This window comes from Lichenostomus cassidix, chromosome 3 (assembly GCF_008360975.1).
Source record: "Lichenostomus cassidix isolate B80296 chromosome 3, HeHo_3.0, whole genome shotgun sequence".
In the NCBI taxonomy this organism is placed as follows: domain Eukaryota; kingdom Metazoa; phylum Chordata; class Aves; order Passeriformes; family Meliphagidae; genus Lichenostomus; species Lichenostomus cassidix.
Window position 1 is genome coordinate 78,917,304 of NC_139483.1, and position 21,603 is coordinate 78,938,906.

At 39.6% G+C, this 21,603-nt stretch overlaps 1 protein-coding gene across 3 annotated transcripts in view; it reads left to right on the top strand.

Moving 5' to 3' along the window:
* Positions 1 to 10,075, top strand: part of UBE3D (ubiquitin protein ligase E3D) — a 75,742-nt gene extending 65,667 nt beyond the window's left edge. For all 3 annotated transcript variants that reach the window (XR_014851024.1, XM_085056437.1, XM_085056434.1), the window contains one exon: positions 9,117 to 10,075. Coding sequence is in view for 2 of the 3 variants with exons in the window: in XM_085056434.1 (XP_084912560.1) it covers positions 9,117 to 9,137 (21 nt within the window). In the remaining variant the exon portion in view is untranslated. The remainder of the gene's footprint in view (positions 1 to 9,116) is intronic.
* The last annotated feature ends 11,528 nt before the right edge of the window (positions 10,076 to 21,603 follow it).

A 21,603-nucleotide genomic window follows, 5' to 3' on the forward strand; every position in this document is an offset into this window, starting at 1 on the left:
TTATAAGACACCAGACTATTCACAATGCTTTGTTCAGGGCTTGTTTAATTTTCTTCTTCATTGCTGAAATACCATAAGAGGTGCAGTTGTTGAATGCCACAGCAGCAACAGCAGTGTGTAAGTTCTTTCCCATTCTGGGGAAGATACAGCCATATACTGTTGATTCTGATCAGTTGAAACAGGTTCCCAAGAGTGCAAAGCAGTTTAGTGGCATGAGAACTGCAAAAACAGAGCAAGGGCTTAGAGTGCCATGGCTTTCGGGGAATTTTGAAGGACCGGGTCCTGCTGTGACAGCAGACTGTGAGTGCAAGTGTGGAATGGCCCACTGGAGTGCAGGGCTTGGAAAGGGTGGCAGACTCACCTTCCTCCAGTTCAGCCTCGCGCCACACCTTTCGGCAAGGCTAAGAAGTTTTTAGAAGCTGCATCATATATTTCAGTTTGGGTAGCCAAGCATGAATTTCTTCATGTCTAGCTTTAGGATACAGTGAGCATGCGGTAAATTGACACAGCTGTTTGCAGTGCCTCGTTTGTTTCAGGTTAACCTGTGTTTCACAACTGCCCATGCATGTATGTGCTTAGAGAAATGTCTTTTCTACAGCAGTTTAAAACCACCTGATGCAGAAACATATGTGCTGCTCTGATTGCCTGATTAGCTTGAAGTTTGATTCACTACTGTAAAAACCAAACATCATCTGGTGTTGACTAAGAAAATCCTGAATTGCATGGGGTTTGTAGCTCAGTTCGCTTTGTATCAGTAATTGCAATGCAGTGTTAGTACCGAGTTACATCCCCCATTATGGTTCAGATTCAAGACAGTATATGTAAGACTAGCAAAGGTAAATAATTCTGCTATTTCTGTGCCTGTCTTAATGATGGGTACTACAAGAAGTAACGTCTGCAGTGGAAATAAAAATAGTGTAGGCTAATGAGGAAGGCTTGGCAGAAAACAAAATAAAGCCATGAAGTTTTGGGGCTTCTAGATGTAAAGAAACAGAAGATTAATAGCCATCTCATCCTGAAAGAAAACAAACCCAAAAAGCCTTTTCCTTTTTTTCACACGAAGAACTACTTGATCTAAAATTTTAAAGAATTGCTTATCTTCATATCAAATAAAAATATGCAGAGATTTGTTTTCCACTGTTTTTGCAACTGCCTGTTGTTTTCTTTTTAAAGCTTTGGCAAGTTTCAGCATGCAACTGTTAACAATAGCAAAGTGATAGCTTGCAATGCTCATGCACAGCCTGATATTTTGGAGGAATCTCTTGCTTTTTCTCATTTATCTCTGTCACATTTCAAATCTAATTATAGAAAATTAATACTTTAGGAAGGATTAGGTTGAAAGAATGCATGCTGATTTATAGATGGGTTTATTTCTAAAATCCTGGAGGTACATTACCAGATTGAGAAATCACATTTTAAGAAGGAAACCTTGCTTTGGCTGAAATTAATTCCACTAGAAACTGAATGAAAGTAATGCAATTCTCTTTTTGGCTGGTATTTTTGGTTATATTTCACATTTTCTCCAGCTTGGACAGAAGAAGAAGTGATTTATTGGAGTGGTGTTCTAATCAATTCCTTCCTGCACTGAAGACTGGAAAGCCCACAGATGTACACTGCCTTTCACACTGTACAGCAAAGGACCTACCTTTCTCCAGCCTTCTCCTAGAAGTTCTGGGGAATTTGACTCTTCAGATGATAGGTCTGCTGAAGCCAGGTTCTTCCCAGCTTTCACTGCCATCTCTGTTTCTCTGCTTCTGTGGTAGCATAGCACTGACAAAAATTACATTTCGTCTAAGACCTTAAAGCTGTTTGAAGCACATACGCATTGAGATGTGAAATTCCCTGCGGATATATCTGCTAAAGAATGACCCCAATCTCCTGTGGAGTGGGTGACGGAAGAGTCCTTCACAGAATGTCCCCTCCTCCACACCCGAATCTGAGCTCTGCAGGGGTTAGTGGGTCAGACTGCAAAGCTGCCATTCCACATACCTTTATTCTTCAACCCAGTTTGCAGGGTTTAAGTTTGTCAGGATAGCATGGTTCCACAATCTTTGCTTCTGTTGTCTTCATTATTGCCTCCGTGACACAGTCCTCTGTGGCGCAGTGCTGCTGTGTTTGGCTGACGGAGTGTTCTGGATATATTTTAGTTTCTGTCTCCTTTGGAATTCAAGCATGATAGTGACAGTCATGAAGGCCTTTAGATTGACCCTATACATTAGTTTTGTTATTTGATTAAATATTTGAAACTTGACTTGTACAACTGTATCTGTTCTGTCAATCTGTAATATTGTAGTATTGTTTCAGTGACCTTTTCAAGGTACTGATATTCCTCTAGAGATATTTTTGTTCAAAAATTTTTGTTTTCTGTAGTAAAATATTTAAGACTTGTGGTATGAAGTTATGGTGCTATGAGCACAGGCTGATGTTTCCTTGGTTAACTTGGACCAAAAATGCAAAGGAAGGGTAATTAGATAAAACACTTTTTCATGTTCTAGTGTATACGCAAAACCAGACTTCTCACTACATGGCTTTTGAAGCATGTTGGGAAACTTTCCCTGTGTGAGAGAACCTGAAAACAGTTGTTGTTGACATGTTGTGTTAAGGGGTTGCCATTGATGGGCTGTGGAGGGAATATTAGAGCAGCTAAATCTACTGACATGACCTCTGTGCCATAGGAGAAATAAGCAGCCAGTGACCCAAGGTTCAACTATTTTAACAAGAGCCTGGAGTACAGAAAAAACCAAGAACTAAACATCAGTGTAACACAGGACAGCTTTGCTGCTGCAGTGTAGCCAGTGAGTTTGCAGGCTATCAGGAGGCCCTCTTGGTGCAAGTAAATACTATACTGTCAAAGTAGGGTCATTTCAATAATTGATGGGTTCAATCATCTTGGAAGTCTTTTCCAACCATAATGATTCTATGATTCTCTCTCTGGTTCCTCTCATTCTGCTAGTAGTGAACATGCTGCTTTTTTCTCCAATTTCCTCTAAAAATTCCTTTGCTCTCCCCAAAAGCCACCCCAGAGATAATAATATGCAACAGCTTGGTAACATTCAAGTCTGGAAAAGACAGCTGCTTTTTTATGGGTCTCTGGATTCAGTGGGAACAAGTGTAAATATAGTGCAGTTAATGTTCTCTCACGTCTCTGCTCATCTAATGCCATCTGCTTTGTGTCCATTCATTCACACTGGTGCCAAAATGTATTTCTGGAACAGATTATTTGTGCATCAGCAGACTTGATCCCACATAGTTAGGTGAGAACAAATATATAAACTGTATGGTGTGGGCAGGCAGGTGAACTCTTGAGATTTAATGTGGCTATTTATAATCAGCCATTGCCAATAGCTGCTAATCCACAGGGTAATGGTAACAGTTATAAATTGTCACTGCTTCTGGTGGTGGTGCAGGAATGGAAGGAGCACTCTTTCCCCTCTGGGAAAGGCATTGTTCCGTTGACTCCTCTGTCCCATTTCAGCAACACCAAACTTCTTGCAGAGTTTATCAGAAATCAAATATTTATAGAGCTGGGACCTAAACATGGTGCAGATGCTTTAATCCTCCCATTCGTTGATCTGTCTTTATTTTACAGGAGTGAGAAATGTGTCAGGCCAGGGTTATGGCCTTCTCTGTCTGTTTATGCATGTTGTCCTTGGAGTGGTATCAGTGCATTATTAAATATGGGGATAAGGGATATGTAGGTTGTTATATTCACAAAACATGTTTATATCACTTTCTCTGAGTCTTTTTTTGAGGTGGAACTGTATTCTGTGTACAGGGCATCTTGACTGCACTATAATTGCAACCACACAAGCAGCTGTACTGGCTGTAGTTATTAAATCTTAAACCATAACACTTAGCACTAGCCTTAACTTTTGTGGCAACATAAATCTGGATGTGAATCAGACTGGTCTGAGGTTTTGGGTATATGTTATCTTTCAAATCCAGCTGTATATGTGGAAAAAACCACTATTATCTGCTTTTCACTCTCCTTTCCATCAGAGATTAGTCTCTCTCTCTCTCTATGATCTGCCAACAGAATTGTTTGTGCAAGCCCTCCCTTTCTTGTTTCTAGGATAAATCCATCCATTTAGTGCAGACCAGAGGCCCGAGTTTGGTGTATCGGTCTGATTTCACCAAGCACTAGGTAGAAACCTTGAAGTGGTCTTTCTGGGGGAGAGGGGAATGGTAACTTGCAGCAGAGGGACACCATGGGCCTGGAGATTAATATCATCCAGCATAGCTGGATCTAGGAGCAGAGGTCTGCCCATAACTGTCCTTGTCTTTTTGGGAAGGTTATTCTCTTCCTGTGCACATGGATGGTATGGCATTGCTTGATTACCTGTCAGCCTTGAGTGGAAATAAATACAGCATTTGATGTTGATTGTAGGCTGTAGCCTTGCTGGTGTGTAATCAACGTTTTCTCTGCAGTCATTTCATCACGCCTGATTTCACACTAGCACATGGGGAGGATCAAAGCCTGGGTATCTGTCTATGTACAAACTGTCTGGTTGCAGTAGTTATGATTTAAGATAGCCATGTAAGTTGTATTTTTCTAAAACACAATGTGGCATTATGAACTGTGCGTGGTAGTGCTTAAAAATTGCTCTAATGTTCAAAGAAGACTACAGTAAAATGTCTTTTATACATTTAAGCTCCAGGTTTGAGCCTGGTGGTGTTTTATTCTTCATTGTGCAATAAAAAAAAACCCACAGCAGTCATATTTCAGGAAGCACTCAGAGATTTAATAGGTTCATTTTCTTCTGCTGAAATCAAAGCATACATAACTACTTTCAACCCGCTATTTTCCTTTATAATTATGCAGGAGTAAACAGAAGTACAATTCCTCTCTAAAACTGAAGAGAAATTCTCTATCTTCTACATACTTTCATTGAGCTCTTAGGAGAGACATAGGTATTAGAAATTCTGCATTGTCAGTTTTGAGAGACATACATAGGGATTTTTATGTACCACTCACTTGGACTCCTTTAAAGAGAAAAATGTAACAGTTTCAAAGCTTGTGCTACAACATGGGAATGCAACTTTTGACATATTATTTCCTGTATTGTGGAAGTAGGGATCTGGCTCCTGTTCTGGTTCTTGCAGCTGATTCAAAGATTGAACTGCTTTTTCCTTGCTTAACTGATTTGCAGATCGCATTTCTTTAAAATATATTGTTTAGCTGCCTTTATCATGCTCCTGCTTCTCTTAGAGCAGTCATTTGCTCTACCTGCTCACTCAGTGTTAGCACTTGGTAGAACAGATTTCTTTTCACTAGCTTCAGCCATCTGGAATCACCTCCTGTTTGGTCCTAAGTTCGTTAGGTCTCCATAGTTTTTAAAATATTTTCTGAAGTTACAACTGTTTTCTTTCAGCTTTTACTCCTTGGTGTTTTGGCATATTTTGCTAGACCAGGTTGCTCATAGCAAGTGGGATTTGAACTAGATGATCTTTGTGGTATCTTCCACTCCAAAGCATTCTATGATTTTCCTGAGAAAGCCAAGGGAGGACAGCTTCTAAAATTGAACATCACAACCTGGATTTCTTAACTTGTCCTGACTCCAGGAGATTTTAACAAAGTTGCTGCTGCTTTATTGTTTACTGGAAGAGTGATTTTTTTAAGGTACATCTATTGTTCATGTGTCTGTAGTGCTCTGGTGCTCCTTCTGTATTGATATCTCTTAAAATACTTGAAAATGTGGAGTTTATGTTTGTTCATTATCCAGAGGTCTTACCAGCTTCTGTCTCTGTGGAAACTAATGGGATAGAGGGCTGAGATGCACTTGATACTCTGTGACAGAGTAAGATTAAAATCTGCAGAAATAATTGAGAGGAAATGAAAAAACAATGTATCCTGTCATAGAAGTATGGATGATAGAGTACATAAATTGTTCCTTATACTGACTATCCTGAGTGCTTTAAGAAGGGGACATTGTGCTGAGGTAAGGTCAATAAAAAAACTGATTGGAGAACTGACTTTTATTCTGAATTTAGTGATAAACCTTACTTTGTAGATGAGATAACTGTTTGGCACATTATTTTTCTTTCAAAATGCAATTGTAGCACTGAAATACTGGATGTGCAGACTTTGCTGAAAGCGTTGCTACTAAAGCTGGAAGAGGCCAGTTGTTGTCTGGCAGGGAAAGTATCCTAATAGATGGAAAACTGGGGGAGAACCACTTAATCCCATTTCCCCGACCTATAATAATTCATTTATTATGTAGAACATATAGTTTACTGCTGTTTAGAGATCCAACTGCATCTATAGTAACAGCATAAGAAAGGAATATTTTATATGCTTCATATTGAACTTCAGATAGGATGAAATTTCATAAGTGGTTTAGTTTCAGTTGATTTTGTTCTCAAGTGTTTTCATGGGTTGCAGGTGTTTTTTTAAATGGCTTATGATTTCCATGTGTTATCATTTTTTTTGTTGTTGGCTATGTCAGATATAGGGATGATCTAATGTGCTCTTTTCATTCACATCAGTAGTAAATATAAACACAGACAGTGATAAATTATTCCTTTTGTTGCTTTTCACTTTATTGGGCAGTAGGAGAGCCTAGCAGTCTAGGGAAACATTATGTTGCAAATAACCCTCTCAAAGGAGAGGAAAAGTGTATTTCATGCATTATAAAATATAGCAAGCAGTCAAATTAAACAAATATATCTACTATAATGGCACTTCAAAACTATGCAGGAAAGGAGTCTGCAATCTCAGGTAGAAAAATCTGCTTAAAATTTTGAGTCTTGTGTACTGAGATGGTTGTTGCTTTTCTTAATTTTTCTATTTTTTCTTTGCAATGCAAGGACAATTCTCCCACATTGTTAAAGTCAATGTGGGTTTTGTCTTTGATTTGACTGATGCCAGGGTTTCATCCCTAGCCTGTATAACTTAGGAGTTTTCCACAGAGGTAAGATTGTACATTTGCTAATAATGATGTATCTGTCTTTATTCATCTGAGCAACTAAATCATGAGAAAGGTGACAACCATATTGATTTTGCTTTAATTTTTTGTCTTGGAGGGTGGGAATCTTTGGCATAGTGGATAAATTTCCCTGCATGATGAGTAGTCTCTGGCTTTTACAACACCCGTTGGTTGAGATGACAGAAATGATTTTGATGTAGCAGCTTGCTGCTGGAAAATGGTGATGGAGCTGAATTGGAACACTCTGTGGAAATGTATCAATGTGATGAGATTTTCATGGGAAAGCAGGCCGACTTCCACACTGGCCAGCCAGCTGTTTGCCTACCAGCTTTGCCTATAGACATGACTGAAAATGTACTTTGAATTGTAGAATCGTAGAATGGTTTGGGTTGGAAGGGACCTTAGAGATCATCTCGTTCCAACACCCCACCATGAGCAGGGACACCACCCACTAGACCAGGTTGCTCAAAGCCCCATCCAGCCTGGCCTTGGACACTGCTGAGGATGGGGCATCTCTGGGCAACCTGTGTCAGTGCCTCACCATCCTTAGAACAGAGAATTTCTTCCTTATATTTAAAAGTTTAGTTCCATTTTGGAAGAAGAAAAGAATGATTTGGAAATATGGAAGCTTTCGGGGATCCCAGTTTTGTTATCTGTACAAACTCTTCGATGCAGTAACTGCAGTTTTCTACGGGGTAAATTGCTGTTAGTCTTGGAGTAGCAAAAAGTGTTCAGGGAGTGAGATTGCATGGTTTCTTCCTATTCTTAACCAATAATTGTTATTGCCATGTCCCATTTATCCCTTGTAGACATGTTATGTAGACATGAATCCTTTGTGTGACTGATTCTCTGAGAAACATCTTAGATATGTTAAAAATTGCTTTTATTTTTTTTTCCTGCATCCTCTATAGCAGATATATAACTCTCTTAAACATGATTTGGGCACAGGATCCAAAATACGTGTTCTAACTCTGTTTTATACTTTGTTCTGAACACTCAGTGATACTTTTATTTTATTTACACTTGCATTCAGTTCCTTCTGGTTGATCATGCTTCATGAGTTCTTAAGTCACAGCATCAAGTAGAGTGGTGATTGAGGGTCAGCTCTGAAAATCCAAAGTTGTAATTGATGGTAATTTTAATCTTCACTTAAGTGACTGTTGAAAGCTGTTGGAGAGAACAAAGAGGAAATGCCTGTCTCAGAAGTTCTTTTCTTGTATGTTTTCCACTGGGTATGAGAAGCAAGTTGTATATTTTTAGAAGACAGTTGTGTAACCTGGTAATAATTTTTTTCTTTTGTCTTTGTTTTTGTGCCCTTCTGTGATGGCATCTACCCATCTGTTTTGCTATCTTTGTGATCAGCAAAAAATATGTGAAGCAATCTCCTTGGCCGATAAGAATCTGGACATATAATTTCCAGACAGCTAACTTAACTTTCTGCATTAGTATCCTGCAGTTCCTGTAGAAGGCTAAACAAAACAAAAACCATACAGGAGAAACTGCTGCATGCATGTGACCAAGAACAAATGAGTTTGGGACAGCAGAAATCCTACAGATATGTAGGTCTCTTTTATTTGATAGATCACCTTCCCTCTAAATGGCTGTTAGACAGTTCACTTAGTGCAGTAAAGAGAAGAGGTACATCATTTGCTGTCTTCTGATCATATACAAGTATTTGTCTTCTCCCCTTGGGTACGATTTTGGTTCCTGGTTATTTCAAAATGTAAGGCATTTTTCTGTATGACTTTGGACTTTTCATGGTGACTTTGGAATCAGGATTTGATAACAGTGACAGCACTGTTCAAACAAACTAATATTCAGACAAAATGGGGAATGTATCAAAGTTTCAATCTAAGCTAGTTTCAAAATACTATCAAATAGCCTTTTAAGTTAAATTAAGTAAACACTTTGTGCTTTGTTATTCTGGGGGAAAAGAGTTTTAATTCTGCAACATGTGCAGTGCTTGAGCAAAAAGAGAAAGTTTGGGAACTTTTAGGAGACATATTAGTTAGAGAAGAAGTGGGTAAGTAACACTGCTTTCAAGTATAGCCTCTGTTTTCCCATTGCATTAGTGTGTTATTAACTCAAAAGATTATTAAAATATTTAATTTCTGTTGATACAAAGAAGCATCTTTGTTTTACCTACAATGTTGAGACTAATCACAGTATTGTTTTTCCTTCCTTTCATAGGTTGCCTTTTTGAAGATGTGAAGAACAAAGATACCTGTGTTGAAAACTGTGGTTAGATTTATTTTCAGCAGAAATGTGTACAGATAACTTCCAACAGTGTGACTTCTAGAAGAAAATCCATTGACAATACAAAAGAAAATGGGTGTGTGTGTGTGTGGAGAGGGTGTGTATTCTTCGTATCTGAATGGGTTTCAAAACCAAAGGCAGAGCTGACTTTTGTTTCCAGTGCATTCTTAGATGTCATTGTGAGAGTGACTTACCCGTCACTCCTCTGACATCCAGCTGGGCTGACTATTATGATATCTTCATTGCCAGAAGGAAATTCCATGTGTATCTTCTGCTACTTTTACCAGTGTCTAATAGCAATGTATATGTCCTTAGGAAAGTTCACAATAGGTAGCAAATATTTTAAAATATCATGGATACTAATGTGAGTTTTTTACTTTCTTCTGGTGAAGTTAGAGGTCCAACTTTAAAACATAAAATCTGGTTTTTGTAAAACTTACATGTTTATCATGTATATTGTTTCTGCATTAGGGTTTACCTCTCTGCTTGAGAGTGAAGGAAGACACTTTCTGCATTCCTACGCCATATGTAGATTTTAAAAAATTGATCATGTTTTGGAGAATCAAGGTTTTATGGTTACTTGGAATAATTATTAGTAGTAGTATTTCAAGGAAAGTTAACATGCCCTTTACTTATTAAGTGATCATAATGTAGGAAGTGGTCCTACAAAGTGTTGTACACCTGGGTTTTACACATCCAAAGACAGGTAGCTGAGGCCTCACAGCACACAGTCTGGATATAATTTTTCTGTTACTATTTTAGTTTTTGGTATTGAAGAAAGAACAAAATTATTCTGACTGTTGTATTCAGGGACTAAATTATCTGGCTCCAAGATATTTTGTCTCTGCACCAATGTTGAGTCATTTTATGAATAAAATATTTTTTATAAATTAGTTTACCATTTGTTCTGCCTAATTTCTGTGACAGTTTCAGCTTCCCAGAGTATGACTGAGCAATTTGCAGAAGGAAATCATTCATCTCACACCAAAATATTCCAGCTTTAAAATTTTTTTCAGCTTCTTTAAGTGACCCCTGTTATTGTTTGGCGCGTATGAAGCAATCTTAAGTCAGAGAATTTTTATGCTGCTGAAGTTCAATCTCTGTTGTGTCCTGTCTCATTAGATACTGTGGCCATAAAGAGTTAATCTGCCTCTGGTAACATACATGGTTCCAGAGGGATGAGTGCAGACATTTCACTGGGAGTGTTCTGGGGGAAAAAAGCCCTTTCAGAGATGAAACACAAATCAGCCGAACCCAGTCTGGTCTCACCTGTAGGAGTTAATGGCCCCCATCATGCTACTACAATGTCAGTGCTGCAGCAGGCTCAAGAAGCAAATCCTGAGAGTGCACTCTGAGAGAGAGTGCAGAGAGTGCTCTTAAACCATTAAATTTCTTTGCAGCTTGTACTCTACCTATGTATGCTTTAAGCTTTTCCTGGTTCTTTTTTTACCCTGAGCGTTGGTGAGCTGGGTCTGCCTGGGATGTGGTTAATATTCTTCATGGCAGCAGTTGTGGTGCTGCGATTTGTGGCTCCAACAGTGACTCCAACATCAGTATTTTGACTGTAGCTGAACTTTCTCTTATTGCTCACTCTGCACCCACTTTCCCAAGTAAACAAGTTGACGGTGGGCGAGAAGCTAGGAGTGGGGCACAGCAGGGACAGCTGACCTGACTTGGCCAAGGGGATATCCTGTGCCATACAGCATCAAGCATAGCAGTGTCCTCCAAGTTTGTGGTTGCTCAGGAAATACCTGAGCATTGGTCTGTGTGTGGGAGATGATGCCTTACTGCCTTTGCCTCACTCGGTTCCTTTCTTTTTTTTTTTTCCTCTTAATTTATTAAACTTTCAACTCACAGGTTTTCTTGCCTTTTTTAATTCCTGTTCTCTGCCCCATCATGCTCGTAAAGGAATGAGGGCATGAGTGACTGGCTGGATGGGTGCTTACTTGCTGGCCAGGGTTGAGCCACCACAACTGGAAGTAGAAGTTGTGAAATGCCCAAAAGAAAAAAGAATAAATCTCTCTGTTCCAGCTGCCTTCCCATTTGGCGACATTTTTGTTCCCCGTGTTCCCAATGGCCATAGTTGTCTGTCTGTGTCTATACCAGGGGCAGGGAAATTTGACACATTTGATGTCATTTTTCCTTGTTCCTTGATTCTAGCTTTGAGACCTCCACTGACATTTAACTATTGGTATTATTAGAAAATATCAGACCACATATGATAATATATAATTATCTCAGATATGTTTCCATTTGGAAATAGATTTGTTTGTCCACGTTCAGGAAAAAAAAGATTTTATGCTCTCACAGGTACCAGGCAATATGTTACTCAGAACTCCTGTTTCTGAAGACAACTTTATTGGCTTTTTTTTCTCCCCTCCTATTTCCTATGTCACCCTTCCTACTGAGCCAGTAGTGGATTTGAGGTGTGACAGCTTCATTTGACACTTTCTTGCAATCTCTCTGATTTATAAAAGCAAAACTTGGCCTTTGTTATCTTTGCAGTGAACCATGGGCTCTTATAAAAGATGGACTTAGGTTTGGAAAGACTGTTGAGTTCCCCACATGACTTCTTTATTGACCTTTGCCTATCACTGCTCTTGCCTCCATTTCTCTCTCTGCTGAATAGCATGTTTTGTTGTTTGCTTATTGACATCAGCATTTTGAGAAGTAGTGTAAGTGCAAAGTACAATTAGTTACTGTGTTACTTGCTTTGCATCCAGAGTTAGTGGTGCATCTAAGTCTAGCCAAAATACCATGTTTGGATACAACCATAACAGAAAGTTTGTTTAGTTTTGAACTGTGCAGACAGTATCTCCATGAAGATGGAAAAGCAAGCACCAAGATAAGGGGCTGGCCTAGAAGCTGTGCACTTGCAAGACATTTGGTACTTTTTATCACTTGCCCTCTCTCCCCAGCCTTTTTTATCTCTTTCAGGCTGCATTTTTCACCGGAGAAGCTGTCTTAATTTTTGCTTTCTGCAGTGCCAAGTACAATGTTAGTTCTGAAGTAACTATAATTAATCAACCATGATGTCAAGAAGTCCCTAACTCACATTAACTGAGATGCCCATCCTTTCCTAATGCACAGTTACCAAATACTGTATGGCACCAGGAAGATATTAAAAATGTCAGCTTTAATTCTAGTGTGTTACTGGATTATACAGCTGGCTATTGCTGTGGTGCAGAAAACATGCCTGTCTGTCAGAACAGTACTGTGCTTGCCATTAGCAACAACAGACAACAATATTGTTGCTGTCATTGATGGGTCATGGGGCAATTGCATTCGTGTAGGGCTTGCTATGTGTTTTTAAAAAGGGAGACCATTTAACTGGGATAGTAAATTGGCATACCAAACTGAGTCCCTGTGGGGTTATTTTAATTCCAAAATTAGGGTGGCTTTCTAGCTCAGTTTAAATCACTGCTAGAGTAGGTTAGGATAAACTGAATAATGACAGTAGTAACAAATGTGTTAATCAGAGAGCTGTACTGGCCTTACCTGTGAGTTGAAGGGCAACTACCTTAGCTCCATCTTACTTTGCTGTGCAGAGAAACTTTTATATATAGGGAACAACTTTAATTAAAATTGACAATAGATGATTCTGCTCTCAAACATTCTGTGTTTAAATGCAAATGCTTTCCAGTAATTTTGTTTTGTTTCCTTCATTTTCTTTCCTCCAGAACATCGCTTTGTGGTTTCAATTTTAGACTTTGTGTCCTATCATTCCTCTCCTTGGCCCACTGTGCTCCATTATAAATGACAGGTAACTTATTTGAGCTACTGCTTTAGCTCATCAACCTCATTCTTTTTGGTTTACCTCCATGGGTTTTCTTGCTACTGTTGAATCACTGTCGTAGAGGCACTGTGAAATCTGCAGATGGACAAATTATAGAGACATTGAGTAACTGTCTTTTGAAACAGCTTCTGTTTATTCATTCAGAGCAGGCTGAATTGCCTCATAGCAGATGCCATGGAGCATTCAGCGACATTCACAGAATAGCAGGAATTTTTCAGATCCACATGCAAATGTAGAAGCAACATTTATGTCTTCTAATACCTCAGTGTGACATTAAAGCATGACATTTTTCTTACTGTGGAGGGCAATTGCCGTGTCCAGACTCCACAGTTCTGTGGTTCAGCATGTTTGGCTGGTATTCTCTTAACACAGCAGTAATGCTATTGTCTCAGTGCCCCAGGCTTCATTCCCACCCAGTCACCTTACACATGGATCGTGCAGGTCAGGTCTGTGTTCTTAGTGATAAACACTTTTTCTACCTGCTTGTATTCAGTGGTGATATAAATGTATATCAACTTACCAGTGTAAATAGAAGAAAACTGTCTACTTCAAAATACAAAACATGTCTAAGTCTATCTTACATGCTTTTAACCACTTTGTCAAGACTGCAAAGCATTTTATCATTCTTTCATGGTAACTGGATTTTCTGTAGTGCGGGCAGGAGGGCAGAGCTGCAGATGGGCTCTACTGTGTGCTTGTGGCAGCACCACCAGCGAGGGGCTTGTGAAACAGACTTTACACCTTCATTACTGGCACCAGGTTATTACAGCCCCAATGGGCTGGGCATCTTGTCTTTTACTACATGCTTTTCCTCACTTCTAAAACCATGACTGTATCATAAGACTCACGACTTTCCTATCAGCAACAATGTCATTTTCTCAGCAGTGCAGCTGGGAAAAAAGTCCCTGTGTGGCCATCAGCTGAGTAACACCGATGAAGGGCAGACCATCAAGTATGATAAAGCTGATATAGCTGTCCTGACTTTAATGGAGCCATTGCCAATTTACATCAGCCAACGATGTTCAGTGTAACAGGAGGGAGAGGAAGTCTCTTGTCTTGCCCCATCAGTCCTGTTTCAAAATACAGAATTGAGTTGGCACATAGATAGAAACAGGGCTGACTATGTCTGAGAAGCATGAGAACACATCTGGACAGACATGGAGTCAGTTCCATCACTGGACCATCATAATGGGAGGGCTCTGCACGGCTCACAAGTGTCCTTCCTGCAGAGAAAGGACATTGCCTGTAAAACAAGGAGAGAGAAAAAAGAAATTCTGTCAGCGCTCTATCAGCTCTGCATGATGGAGGCCTGGATTAACAGACCTATTGAGTATAACCATGATGCAATGGCTCTGCTCTCAACTTCTTTGTCGACCTCGTCAAAAGTTTCTAGTTTCTATCTGTGACTAATGGGAAGCATGACATGTAACAATCCAATTGTATAGTTTGTGTAGGCTGTTTGCTCAGATTACTTGACTTGTCCTTTACCAGGCTTTGATTTATGTGGACATAATATGAAAAGGGCAAGAACAGTCCTTTGTTTGAGCTTTGAAAGAAAACTGAGGTATGGGACAATTTACAGCTTGTGCTTTCTTGCTGAAAGGAGGTTTTGTGAATTTGTTGGAATAAATATTCTCAAACACGTGAAGCAAGATGAAAACGCACTAAATTAAGAGCACCTTTTAAATTTGTGGCTATTGGGAAGAAGATATGACTTGCTGTTTTAGGTGATTCGCTGTAATTATTACGATCATATTTTGTGGTTGAGATGCACAAAACCAGCCTGACTGTTGCAGCCTCTTATCTCAGGAGCACAAAGAGCAGTGTCTGTTCCGATCCAGCAAACACAGCTCCAGCACTCAGGCAGTTCTCTGTGTAGGTAAACAAGGCGTGAGTGAGCCCCACAGAGGACAGGAAACATCGCGTGGCACAGAGCTCTGTGAGATGCTGAGAGGGAAAATGTATTAACAGCCTGCCTGAAGCATACATTTATTCTGTCCTTGAAAGTGCTTTTTAGATTGCAACAGGCATATAAAGAAACATCTTGGTAAGCTGGGGATTTTGGAATTGGCATCATAATTTGCAAATGAAAATGTATTTCTTAGCCTGTTTTTTTTTTTCAGTGATCACATGAATGCAAAAGAACATCTTGTACAGTAACACAGATTTATTTTGCAAATATTTCAGTTACCTGTGGATTTATTAGCGTGTGCATTACAGTCTATACCTTCCTCCACTTCTAGATTCTGACACTTGCTTAACAAGAGTCACCATTTACACAAAAGTATATTAGCTGTCACCAAATTTGGAAAATTTTTCTTTGAAGTAGAAACTAATTGCAATTTGTTGTTACAGTTACCAGGAGACTAGTAAGTAAAAAAAAAAACCTCACATAGGCTATTTGTTTTTTAGTGCATCATTAGGGAACAATCCTATATTCTCAATGTTAATTTTATTAATGGTTTCATTCCCAAAGATAAACTTGGCATTCTACCAAATTCTGTGTCTGTGCCCGCTTGAATTAATCTCCCTTGTGTGGGAGTGAGCAGATTGTGCACGAGGTGTGCATCTTAGCAAAGAGACATTCATGCTTTCTTACTTCTTTTGGGAGCACCTCACTTCATGCATTCATGAGTGCTTCTCTTTTTTCTCAAGTCTGCAGGACACTGATGGCTCATAGCAAACACCCCAGCTCTTCTTCCCTTCCATTTCCAGCTGTGGAGACCTAAAGAATGCCATTATTCTCTGGCAGAAGAATCCCATTATTTCATAAGTGCACGACCTCATGCTTTGTGTGTTGATCCTTTCTTTAGTTTTCCTGATCCTCATCTTTATTTATGATGCTTCTGACTGTCACATCAGCAAGTGTTCTTAAAACATTTCTAGTGGACCATGTCACTGTGCAACAGTCACTACTGGAAATGTTTAATAAGATCAGCTTACAGGCAGAACTACTATCCCCTCAAGCCAGTTACCGCTCTTTTGGGTTTTCACTGAGGATTTGAACCTTGGAAGTTCATTTCAGACCTCAGCAGGAGTCAGGATCTCAATGCTGTCCTCCTGAGCCATGTGCCAGGACTGACCTATCAGGCAGAATCAGCCCTTCAGCTATTATTGAAACTCACTAGGCAATACTTGTTCCTGACCAAACATGTAAGACCAATGCTCTCATGAATGGAGTCCTCCTGCTGTGGTGGAGGCATGTTGGAGTATTGTATACTCGAGCTATTAGGTCAAAATTGCAGATTATCTCATTCTTATTTAGCACTGGGTTGCTGGTCCTTTTGGGGTTGTTTTGTTTTATTTTGTTTCATTCCAGAGTGGTTTGTTAATTTTAATGTTTGGTACAAAAAAATTGTGATTCTAATGACAAAATGCTCCTGAAAAAACACAGTTTTACACTCCATCTCTTCTGCTCTGAGCACCAAACAGAGCCTGATGATAAACTGAGACTAAGGTATAGTAGTGGGAGAAAGATGAGGGTCATATTCCAGTATTGTTAATGGAAAGTGCTGCTGGTCTGAGCTTGTGTGCTTGATGTTACAGCTTTGATAGCTATGTGGCTATAGACAGGGCCAGAGAGATTCAAACTTTTTGTGCCTGAGTGTATAAACTTTCAAAGAGATGTTTGACAGACCTTTGACTGATCTGTGCTTCAGTTTTTCCATATGTAACGTTCTTTACATTGTGGGCTAATAATAATGCACTATATTCTGTGCAAGCTTTTTTTAACTGCGAGCTCTCCAGATCCGTCACTCTGCGTGGTGGGAGTTTGTCATCGCTGCCGTGTTGGAGCAGCTTTGTGCCTTCTGTAACACAGGCAGCACCTCGCAAGTGTGACCCACCCTTTCTCTCTGCAGAAAGGAGGTGCAAAGTGCCTGTTGGCGTGATATTGTGGGGATGAGCACGGAGAGGTCACCTGCGTGTTTTAAACGTATGACCTTCTTGGTGACTCTGTTAGAAGAGGTGAGTGGCAGAGGTGTGCCTGGGAGTGGAAGGTGTTTGGGTTTGCCATGGTCTGGAGTTTCTCTGTGAGGTCCCTCCATAAGCAAAGGAGGAAAATTTTTCTCTTGAGGGATGTGTGATAGCTATCCTGAGCCCAGGTTTTCAGGTGTCTTGGAGAGAGGGCTTGGGATCATGGACTTGATTCAATGCTCCATGAGACAGCAGCACAGACAGCAGATGTTAGGTCACTGACATGTTTTATTAAAGTCTGGTTGGAAGGAACTTTTTTATCTACAAACTATGTTAAAAAACATTTAATAAGCACCACACAATTTTTGCCCTGTCACTAGTAGTGTTTCTCAGCTGCAGGCTACACTGATCACCCAAAGGCTGGTTGGTCTGTCGCCAGGATGTTCTGCATTGCTCTGCCTATCATCACTAACTAGAAATGTTTTGTCTTGCTTAAACCCATTTCAAGTGGCAACCTATGTCAAGCTAGCCTTTTTCAAACATCAGTCTGCTAGCTGTAGTGGCCTGGCTTTGTGAGGGGAAGGATGGATGAAAGAGCAGTTTCGGCAAATTAGCAATATGGTTTATATATTATATCATGTTTTTTATTACCTTAATGAATGCACAAGGAATACACAGGAATGCCACATGCACAGCTGCAGAAGGTAAACCAAGCTATTATTAGTTATTAATTTAATATGATTCGTAGCTGTTTCTAAGCAAAGATGATACAGTAATGCACAAAGGGACACATGTACATTTACAGTTGGTGTTTTCTGCCTGGAAGTTTTATTCACATAATCTAAGCATGGGTGTGTTTGTTGATGTATATGAGAATCTTTTTGATTATTTAGAGGGAAGCATTAAGGAATTCTGAGATTGTCGTGTTTAGACACAGCACCCGAAACAACTTCAGGGACTGGGCTCACTATGTCACTTTACAGTATCTTGTGCATCTGATTTCATGAAGAATTCAAGATCAAAGGTCACATTAGAGCAGCCTTGATACTGACATAATTTGGTGATAATATAGCACAATTTTAGCTTCTTTTCCTTGTAATGAAATGGTGTTGCACACATTGCAAAATTATGGTAATTTTATTTTCCTCTAATTCATAAAGAGAATAATAGGCAAGCAATAATGCACTGGGGCATTTTATTAGGAAACTGAGGGCCCTATTCACTAGTTTTTCTAGATAGCTTTCCTCCTTCCTCTGTGTTGTTTTTCAGAATGGCATTGCTTTGGTACCATCTCACTTCTGCAAAAGGCAATTTTGTTAAATGTATCCCCAAATGCACTGATGAAGTTATAACTGTTTGGCAAAGGCTTGGAGACAGAGATACTGCTGTGAAAAATGAGTCTTGTCAAAATAAAACTGATTTGTGAGAACAAAATGTGGACAACGTGGTCAATGCTGAATTATCTGTTTCTCTCGCACTTTAAGGTGTATCCACTATCCTGAGGTAGTTTTTATGTATCAGGAGCATCTATATGGACTCTGTCCACCCTTCTTCACTGTCAAATAAGATTGGTGTAGAGATTTTTTCCATCTCTCAGCACTATGGCTTTGCCCGGTGTAACTGGATATCCTGGGGCTTCGTGGCTGGCACTCTGGATTTGGACACTTAGTTCCTCTTTGTGCATCTGTGCCTGTCTATAGCTCTGTCTTTCATCTGTGCTAACAAAATGAGAGAAAATCCCAGTCTAGTCTTGACAGAGATATTATGAGGAGAAACATGTTAAAGGACTGGGAGTTTTGGGGTAAGCAGTCCCCAGGTAAGGATTTAGTACATGAAATATGGATTTGCTACAGACTGTTTCTAAAAGAAGGCGTATCTTGTCCCAGAATAAGAGTTGTGTGGCATTTTGGCACATAAGTGGAAAGCTGTTGCTCCCAGTGTCTGCTAGGAGATCATATTATTTCCTTCCCTTAACTTGTAATGCATTTACTGTGCCTTTGATTTATGTAGGGAGGAACAAGAAGTGAAGCACTTACACAGGGGAGATGGGTAAGGACTTGTATGGGTTCCTTGTATGCCAGAGCTGTTAAAAGCTAAATCTTCAGATCTGTAACTCATGGCATAGTGTTTCTAAAGAGGGCACCTTAAACTTTGTTTGTATTTATTTATTAGTTTCACAACTGTTTTGTTTCTGGGGTGTTTAACAGCAGCTGATATCTTCCTGTGTTTTTCAAGATCCCAGGGTGTTTATTGTAGTTACAACTGTTCTTTCATTGGGATCCTCAGAGTAGTTGAGCTCCTTCAGCAAACAGAGACTGCAGCTCTATTGTAGCCAATGAGCCAATAGTTCATGCAAGTCTAGGAAATTCTTCTTTTTGTTAAACTGCAGCAGCACGTTTATACTGTCACAGAGTTTTCATTAATGTAATATCCAGTCTTCCTAAAACATGTGCTACTTGTTTAGTCCTAATCCATCTGTTTGAAAAACAAAAATTAAAAGGGTTATGCAGCATGTGTGTTGCTTTGATCACAGATTTGGAATTTTCTGTCTCATATAAAAGAGCATGGATTAGATGTAAATCCAGTCTAAAAACAGATCTAATATTCACCCTGCAAAAGTGGGGACAGTCCTGACTTTGCAAGGTATTCTGGGAGACTCTTTTTCCAAGTCAGAAAGCTGCACTTAAGATACCCTGAAAAATTGTCAGGGGTGTCCCCTCTTTTACAGGCAGCTGTTAAGACCTAGGAGAGATGCTATCTATCCTTGTTGCCACCGATGGAAGCATAAAGAGGTGACTTCTCAAGTATGTGCTATTTTTGTATAATCTGAGTTTCATCATATTATCTAGGCTATCATATTCCTACAGGTCATTAGGAAGGGTATGTAATGTAGGAAGATTTAACAGTGGTACAGGCAGAGAAATGTTCTGTCCCTCATATAGACAATACCTGACAAAATTTCACGTATTTGCTGATGTTGCCTTGCTACTTGGTACCCCACAAGAGAAATAGCAAAGAAATACTCTTCTTACCCTGAAGAGTTAGGCAGGGTCCAACAGCAAATTCTACATGAAACAGGGTAGAAAGCTAAAAGCTGAACTCCTCCAGTGAACCCTCATGACTGCCTACATTCTCCCTAAACCCCTGCTATCCAGACTTTTTCCCTTCACGCTGTTCATGCACCATTCAAATACTCTGATGCCTGTGCAGCCTGAATCTCTCTTGTCAGCAGGAGCATAGCCCTCTAACCTCTGAAAGTGACAGCAGCTTCTCTGGGCAATTACTTTGCCCATTTTGTGCTAGAAATGGCCCTTTAGTACTGTGTTAAATTTAAAAATAATATATTTTAAATTACCCTGAAGGGAACTTTAAAAGGTAACAAGCAAGGGGTGAAGGAGATGAAGGGAGAAGAATTAGAACAAGACTTCAGTTCATGTTCATAACAGAGCCAGAATAACATAACATCCCTTTCTCTCTGCAACAGAAAAAACCCTGCAGACTGGTTCTCCTGTGCAACCAATGCAAAGGCAGTTTAAATACAGCAGAAGCAGACTCACTGACAAAGTTGGGAGTGGGTTCAATTTCCAAAATCCTTGTTCAGGCATCCAAAAGGTGCATGAGCAGAAGTCCCTGCAGCTGAGTCCAACCCCACACTGATTGTCGCTTGTGTAGGTATCAGTGCTGAACATTTTCCCACCCCATGAAATGCAGGAGGGCTTTTGCTTTGCAAAGTTTCAAGTTGTTTCTTTCTACCTGAAATTCCCCTGGTAAAGGATTCATGCGGTCAGGGGTGAAGCTGAGCTTCCAGGCCACCACATCGGAGGTATGGAAGGTATATGCTCCTGGGGATGCCTTTCTAGTTCTTTCTGGTGGGAAGGTGGATGAGGAAATTAATCAACTTGGATCTTATCATGCCTTTTTAAAAATAGGAGTTTCAATTAAAGAAACACATGCTTAGGAAAGGTTAACAGACCTGTTCACTGCTTAAAAATGGAAACAAATATAAACACTTGCAAAACACTTCATATGTATTTGTAAAATGCTTTGTAAGTAAGATAATTAAAAAGAAAATTACACAAAAAACGTTAAGTGAAAAATATTAATAATTTCCTTACTAATGAAGGGAAATTCCAGTTGGAAACTATCCAATGTCAAAGGGGCAGTACTGCATTCTGTTGGATATCTGAGCTCCCAGCTGACAAATGGTTTCCAATTTAGGGCCAAATTAAGCCCCCATTTATGCTAACATGTGTCCCCAGGAACTCTTTTCACTTCATCAGGGTACTTGAGTCTTACCCCTATGTAGCTGAGACCATAAATGAGCCTTTATGAAGCTCTTTGCTATTGGGAAATCTTTCAGAGACTCATCATTATTTAAGTTCTATCCTGAATAATGAACAGGCAGACACAGTAGGCAGAAAAGACTGACAGGCATGGATGTACTGCTATAAAACCATGAAATGTCCCAAAACTTGATGATTCTGACTCTATTCCAGGTAACAACCTTAGTAATTTCTGTTTACTTCCCACATTTAAGTCCGTTAAACATTGGGAATCCAGAAACTGCAGATTATCAAGGAGCTGAATGGACTTAATTACAACATATATCACTTTGTTACTCATATGGAAGCTTTTCAAAATTTTCTTTCAGTGTCTTCTTTCCAAGCCTGGGTAGAACAGGTCTTTACAGCTGGACATTTGTGGGGCAGA